The following is an 8,276-nucleotide window of genomic DNA, read 5'->3' as shown; positions in this document are numbered from 1 at the left end:
CCCCCCCTCCCCTCCCCAGAGGGTGAGGTGGGTATATTGCAGCCACCCTGATGTGGGGGAGGGGCTCCAATTCACCCACCAAACCCTTCAGCACCAGCTGGGGAGCCCCAAGAATGAGCTCCCTCTGCTGCCTTTCCCCCCGTCCCACTCTGAAAACATCAAGCACTGGCAAAGAGCTGCAGCCATTGCTATGAGAACCTGGCTGCAGGCTCCCAGCTGCAGCTGATTTCCCCTGGAAAAGCAACTGGAACTGGAAGCAACAGTGAACTTTTCTTTGGTTTGGGGTGACGTTGTAACTCAGAATGCTTTGCAAAAATTGTTCTGAGTTACAGCTGGGAGCTGCACTTCTGTCTGCACCCCTGTGTTCCGACCACCATGACACAAAAGACCACTTGAGAATTGGGTGCCACATGTGATCCCAATCAAGAATGCCAGGAATGTGCTGCCTGAGCTATAAGACTATCCTGGGTCCATTTACACATGCAATTAATGCAATGCAAACAAACTCTGGAGCACTTTGAGCTGGAGTACACTGCTCCCAGGAACAACATCTACACATGTGCCTGAGACAGCAGCACTTTCAAGTGTGGTGGAGCAGGCTTGGGGGACAAGAGGGTCAGTCCTGGGCTCCAGGTGGTGGCATCGGGCAATGGAGGGGCTGGCTGGGGCACGGGAGTGCCCAATGTGCAGAATGTGTGGCTTGGTAGTAGGCAGGGGCCTGGCCCCGTGCTGCCTGGGCTGCCTGGGCACAACTTACACCCATGGTCAGCATTTACAAGGGTGTTTCAGTGCACTAACTGACCCCACCATAAAATAATATTGTCCCCAACAGTACTATCTTATGATGGAGTTAATTAGCTTACTGCAGCCTAATACCAGCACACATGTAGTCTGTGATACTTTACTGCAGAGCTAGTTAGTCTAATCTGCATGTATCACACTTGTAGATGCACCTAGTGGGTACATCTACATTGCTCTGTGCTAATAGCACATAAACTTCAGCACATATCACGACAGACTAATTTACTATGAAGTAAAGCATCACTGTCTACATGTGTCCAGCAACTGGGCCAGTGTAGACTAATTTACAGCACCAGCTGATAGTCCCATCAGACGCAGGTTATGTCCAACAGCGGAATAAATTATTGTGTTTAACCGTATGTGTAGATGGTGACATTGGGATTATTTTACTCTGGCACAAATTGCAGTGGAGTTTATTCAATCACATTAACTGAACATGTAGATACACTCTTTGTGTCTGAAACCAATACATTGATTCAGTCCTTTTACAGTTATTATTTTGCAGAAGCTAAAGGAAAAATATCCAACCCTGCTTATCAGGGGTAGTCCAGCCCTGCTGGGGGGGGGAGGGGTCAATACTGTGATATAATCAAATGGAAAAGTGACACTTTCATCATATGAAACCTCAGCAGCTTGATAGTATTCTGTTTAATCGTTTTTTAGGTGCCATGAGACAAAACACTAAGAAACTCAGGTAATGGTTGTCTTATATTGATCTGGAAAATGCTCTCCATGGCAGGTTATTTGCACCATCTGTTGCAGAAATGTCAGTCAACACAAGCATGGTAGACACCTATGGATGTCAAAGTTGAAAAATCATTTAAAGAAAGGAAAGGAATTCCAGTGGGAAGAATTCTGTGGAAATGAACAATTTAGGCTGTCAAGAGGATAAGAACTTGTTGGAAGGAGGAGCAGCTGTTACAACAGGAACCAGTTCTGAATTCCCCCTCAATCTACAAGCCTCCTTTCTTCATGCTCAGTCAGCTGGGCATTGAGTTTATTTTGTGTTCCACAGTAATTTCTTTGCACTTGTCATTGCACATGGTGAGGGCAAAAATGACTGCAACAAATGAATATAAAAAAAAAAAAAAGAAAAAGCTGCAGGTCCAGGTGAAGGTTGCTGTTACCATTAAGTGTAAGGCTGAGGGACATGGGAGTGTTCATCCTGGAAAACTGAAGACTCAGGGGCACTTGGTGGCAGCCTTTATGTATACGAGGGATGAAGAGAACATCTGTTCACCACGGCACTCCAGGGGAAGACTAGGAATAATGGTCATAAACTTATAGAAGATCACTTCAGATTAGACATAAGGAAAATCTTATTTATGATTTATGTGTAGAGCATGTGGAACAAACTCCCCCCAGAGGTGGTACAGTCACTTTCCCTGCAGATCCTCATAAGACAACTGGACGCACACCTTGCTAGGGTCATCTGACCTCAGCAGTCTTTCCTGCCTTAGAGCAGGGGGGCTGGACCTGATGATCTTGTGAGGTCCCTTCCTGCCTCTAATTTCTATGAAACTATGAATATTCTTAGAAAAGTTTATGAGGAAAAATGAGAGAATGTGCATTGCAATGTGATTAGTGAGAAACGGAAAAGTATGGGAAAATCTGAAAGGATAGAAAAGACAGTGTCCACGAAATTGAAGCTAGTTAGAAAATGTTCACTTCAGGGCTGCATTTGCTTTAGTCAAAAGCATGATAGGAAAAAGTGGTCATCCAAGACATCAATCATACTACGTTGTCATGAGTCAAGATGAGTCATGAGTCAGGGCCAACTCACAGATTGTGCTTTGAAGGTATTAAGTTGTGAAATTTGACTTCATTTTGAACCTACTGATGATGGGCAATCACTTGCAAACAAGTAAGATTGTCTTCCAAGGATCTTAATGAGTCCGCAAGTGGCTCAACAGCCCTGTTCTAGACCCACATGCTTTGTCGCAGTAAGGAACTGCAGACATGACCTTTACAGCACGTCAAATCCAGGAGAAGTGTTGTGAGCAAAACTTCTACTACATATCTGGTAAATCCATGAAGATTTTAAGCCATATCAAGTATATGCAAACACATCCCTCCTCCCTGTAGTTACAAAGTCCATCTATGAGAAGAAGAGGAAAGCAGCTAACACTATGGCCTTGTGTCTAAGTTACTTTCCATTGTAAGTGCTAATCAATATTTCTCAATTTCTGTAAAGCCTGAAGCAGTCCAATAAAATAAAATAAGATCAAATAAAATATAAATGCTTACCCAGTTTTCAGGCTGACCAAGGCATCTTCGACTCCTTTCTGATTGTACTTTGTCATATAGAGGTGCATATCTGGGTAATTGTTTCTGATATTTCTCTCTGTGCTCCCATTTGGAACAGTTCCAAATCGAAATGGGGGTGAATAATCATATGGTCTTTGAAACTAGAAAGAAGGGGAACAAACAATGAGTTCAAATACTTAGAAAAGGCAGCTCTAAAGACATTACTTAAGTGTCAAAAATACGCAGAGTGACCTCTTCAAAAATAATTGCATAGGTTGCTTCAGTGAAAGGTGCCACATCACCTGCTTAAAGGCCAATTTGTTTCTGTAATGTTGAACTGATATCTCCTCCCAAAGCCCTTCTTGGATGTAGATATAGGTCCTGTGATACACAAGGCTGATATTTGAACAAAGCAAATAACACCAAGTCTCCACATACATCTAACTGCTTTGAAACACAGTGATGTGAACTGGAATATAGTGTAGCTGTCAGAAAGCAATTTTCTTTTTAGACTTTTTGTAAAACATTGTAAGACTTCTTATTCTCTATAATACCCTTAAATTAGATATCGACAACCTCATTTTTATGGTAAAGAAAGGAAATATGCTCTTCTTCAAATGGCAATCAATCCCTTTTACCATCTTGCATTATGCCTGCTACTATTGTAATAAAAATTATCGGCAGGCTCATCTAAAATTCTTATAATACATGTATTATGGTGATGTTATCATTTAGATTGTTGAGAGAGAGAGAGAGAGAGAACTAGGAAAACAAGCTCAACAAGCTAAAAAATAACATGGCGATGACACACAAATATTTATGTGTGTGTATATATATATGCATCATGGCTGTGTTATTTTATAGAGTGTTACACACCCACACACAGCTAAAAAATAATGTCACTATGATAGCCATGTTGGTTATCATAGTCTTATCATACCCATGTTATTTTTTATTTAATGACAAAAAGCTTGCATGTGTGTGTCTCTCTCTACCACACATACACACACACACACACACACACAGGTTCATTTTATTGCACCAAAATAACATGGCCATGATAAATATTATATGTTACGAATATAAGTGTTATAAATATTATATAAGTGTGTATGTGTTTGTGTATACACATACACATATACATGCACATACACACACCTCTAGACTACTGATAAATTTATTTCAATTTAGTGAAATACAGTGACATTTCAAAAATATTATTAGACACCCCAGATTTGTACAACTTGTTGTACACACACACGCACTTCTGTTACTCAGTAATAATGGGACTGGATAAGAGCAACTGGACAACACTCACATTTGAACTCTCTTCACTCTCCTTTAATACCCACATATTCAGATACAGAGAGAATGTGGGTCTTCTTCCACCAAGCTACTTCTTAAAAGGTACAGCATGCAGTTCACAACAGAAATATTATAACTGGAGCTAATTAGAATTCCAGCACAAACTTTTATTTGATAACTCTGAAAAGCCAGCTTGTCTAATAGTAAGCTGGAAGGGAGGATGGCGAGAAAGGGCAAAGAAAATTATTACTCCAGAGGCTGCTCATTCAGGGGGTCTCTAAACCTGTATTCTGGCAAAAATGAAGTATATCATATCTCTACAAAATACTAATAAAATGGATGCTAAAGACATTTTTGCACCCAGAAATAAAGGCTACATTAAAAAATGGAGGATGCAATGTCAAGAACTCAGGTTTTAGGAAATTCCAAAATTAAGTTTGATTGTGGAAGCCCCTTGCATCATATACACAAGGGAACCAACTTAAAATCATGTAGGCATGATAAACCTTTCAAATACCAGTAAGAATAATTTTTTTCTATTGTTTCCTATAACCTAAGCCATATTTTTTTAAAAGGGTTGTATTTGGTATAATAAGAAACAGCTATTCTGAATGTCAACCTTTTGTACTTACTTTCTGTACTTTTATATAGATACGAGGCTTTACAAAGCATCTTAAATATAAAAGATGTTCAAAATATAATAGTTTCCTCTTTTATACTAGTCCCCTGAGTCACTATGAACAAGTTTCTGAACACGCACTTCCAGTACATGCAGTACTGGAACTTCTGATGCGACACAGAACACATGGATTTCAGAGATTCCTAAAGGTAAGGTAGCAGTAAAGGTCTCAGTACTGAGACCTACAGTAAGAAGCATCTGTTCAGCAAAAAATGGGTGAGAGGGAGGGTTACGCATTCCCTGGATTAGAAGATGTTGAGTCAGGACTGAATGCTTAAAGAAGAATGTTTTTTTCTTGCCACCTGCTATCCTCTAAAATACATTACTGATGAAGCTAGCCTGAGCAAACCCAATACCTGCCTAGGTTCATTTTATTGCACCAACAGTATTTACAAAGAAGCTTCACTTTTTAATTGTGACTGAAGGAAGACTGAAGGAAACAAAGACAATATGAAATGATACAAAGCTAGAGAGACTTAGAGTGAAGGGATATGCAGGTTTTTTCACTGACTGAAACCAGACCCATATATTTAGTTTGCACACACACACATAACACATGCGCATGCATGTGCCCCCCCTCCCGCCATAAATTATCCCATAATGGGTCTTTAGCCCGTGCACTTTCGAGGTGTTATTAAATTACTAGAGATTCTCTTTCAACTCAAAGACACTACCTCTTTAAACAAGTTGGATTTTTATCCTTTTAATCTAATCTTGTTGAGGATCTGAAATCTCCAAAGAAAACCACTAATGACAACTCCCAGGCTATTGTGCTACTAGCATTAGGGAATTATAGCAATGCTAAAAGAGCAGAAAGAGTCAGAGACAGAGACAAAGGGGGAGGGGGACTAGAGAGGGTGGAGGAAGAAGGAGAAAGTATTTGTTTTAACATGATTAGACTAATTTCCCCATAATTCAAATGGACTATTTTAACCCCTAACTGTTTAAAATTTTTAGAATCTGAACACAGATCAGAAATTGAGGGCGGGGGGAGACAGGGAGAGGACACAGATGGATAGACAAATGAGTATGACTAGAAGAACAGTCTGAAATACTCATATTTTTTAGGATTTTTAGTGGCTTTAATAAATTGGCTTGAAAAGGTACAGCTCTTGATAGAAAGAGGATCCAAATTTTAAAATAAAAACACCCTCAGCCAATGACCTTCATGCTTTTGAGCAATGCAGAAAAGACTAACTGGCATTTTCTAATTCAAGACTTTTTCATGTTGCTTGGGGGTTTTGTGCGACTAAAATCACTGTTAACAGAGAAGTTAAAAACCCCACAGATGTACTGAAATCAACATCTGGTATCAATGTCTAAGCTCAGCAATATTTAAGTTAATTATTGTTTACGTTCTGCCAAAAAGAGAACCTGGAAGCTAAACCATGTCTATAATTTCATATCTGTGTTACACCCCTTGAAGGGCTTTCAACATCAGTGATTAACTAACTAGGAAGAATGGGAAGCTGGAGAACACCTACCTTTTTATCACTCAGCCCAGTCACCTGGTCAACAAATTCCTCCTGAATCATAAATGCAGCCAAGTTGGCAGTGTAACTAGCCAGGAAGATGACAGCGAAGAATGCCCAAACTGACACCATGATTTTACTGGTTGTCCCTTTGGGGTTTTGAACAGGCACAGAGTTATTAAATACCAGGCCCCAGAGCAACCACACGGCTTTCCCAATGGTAAAAGATGGTCCATGGGGAGCTGTAATTGCACAGAGCACAGTCATTTTAGTTTCACTTAAATTCAATTGGCATTAAAAGATAATACATGTTTAATGAAGTATTCATAAAAATAGGTGGTTAAAAATTGTCAGTATTAATCTGCCCTATTCCTGATGGAGTACATTCACACTTTTAACATTTCTATTGAATATTGTAATTGCATTTATTTCCATATTTATTAAAACATTATTCCAACATTTTTCAAGGTGGAATATGCCAAAATCCATTTTAAATGGAAACTGAAAAGTTGTGCACAAGATTTGGATAAGAAGCAAAAAAATACTCTTTTTCTCCCACTAAAATGTATGCCACAGAATTTTCCCTATTAATAATCTATCAGCACCAGCAAAAAAAATGTAAAATGCAGTAAATCCAGTCAGGTTAGTATTTTATAAATAAATATAAATAATTTTATCAAGCCTTTTTTCCCCAAGTTTTTTTTTTTTAACTATGCTTCTTAGGCATAATGCACTTGGATATTAATTTCAACTAGTTAATTTGACTGGAAAACCTCTCTCTCCTTTAATTATTTATATTCAGAAAATTAAATTCTGAGTTTAATAGTTCATCTGCTTTTAAGTAAGTTTCCTTTTTAAATAATCATTAAGGCCTATATGCAACAAAATGTTTAAGTACATACTTGAGCACACAAGTCACTCCATTAGCTACAAAGGACCAAATAAACACACATTCTTCATAAATGCACACAGTTAATTTCCATTGACTTGAATTGGAATGTATCAGGGAGAAAAAATTGACCCAAATAATCCCAGGGGTTTGTGTGTTTATTTGCTTGTTTGTTTATCAGATTTTAATGTAAATCTTCATACAAGAGATGTAGCACAAATGTTACACTTGTGTAACACAAGGCCAACATAGAACTGAGTCTCTAAGAGTAACAGACTTGAATAAGGAAGCATTGTGTCAATTTAAAAGGTGTTTATTTGGAGAGCTTTATTACAGTAGGCTACCAGAAAATTAGATTTAATAGTATCTACTTAACTCACTCCTTACAGACCTGGTTTATAAGCATTAAATTCTGTATAATGCAAGATTTACTGTTGACAATTTTAAGTCCCTAGACAAAACAATATACAGTATATATACAAGAAAGACAAGGGATATAAAAGGGATATCCTAATCCTACTCCGAGAATGTCCATACACTTAATTTATGCTCTTACTTTAATAGAAATCTGCTGTTAATTCAATGTTAATGTCTAATGTTACAGTACAGCACGAAGACTACGACTATCTGCTTCTCTGATTTTGGTGCCAGTTTGGAAGTAGTGCAACAAACTTATGGAGCTAGCTTCTGGCTTATGAAAGAACCTTTGAGCAGATATAATGGATAAAGTATACTTTTTGCACAGCGGTGATAAGAAAAGCATAAACTGAGAAGACTGAGTATAAAAGCTGAAATTCAGGTGTTGTTCAAGGGGGTGGGTGACCAAAGGTCAACTATCATAAAGCCTAATCCTACTCTGTGTGTGTGTGTGTGTGTGTGTGTG

General features: G+C 38.5%; 1 protein-coding gene across 1 annotated transcript in view; it reads right to left on the bottom strand.

Moving 5' to 3' along the window:
* The window catches only part of GRIN2A (glutamate ionotropic receptor NMDA type subunit 2A), a 152,830-nt gene that overhangs the window by 69,904 nt on the left and 74,650 nt on the right, over nucleotides 1-8,276 (bottom strand). Inside the window, exons 7-8 of the mRNA XM_019507473.1 lie at nucleotides 6,517-6,746; nucleotides 3,049-3,209 (exon numbers count right to left, since the gene is read on the bottom strand). Of these exons, the coding sequence (XP_019363018.1) occupies nucleotides 3,049-3,209; nucleotides 6,517-6,746 (391 nt within the window). The remainder of the gene's footprint in view (nucleotides 1-3,048; nucleotides 3,210-6,516; nucleotides 6,747-8,276) is intronic.

Source organism: Gavialis gangeticus, unplaced genomic scaffold (assembly GCF_001723915.1).
Source record: "Gavialis gangeticus isolate Ggan-Ray unplaced genomic scaffold, GavGan_comp1, whole genome shotgun sequence".
NCBI classification, from domain to species: Eukaryota; Metazoa; Chordata; order Crocodylia; family Gavialidae; genus Gavialis; species Gavialis gangeticus.
Note: the sequence above shows the minus strand (reverse complement) of the source record. Positions and strands in the feature narration are given on the sequence as shown.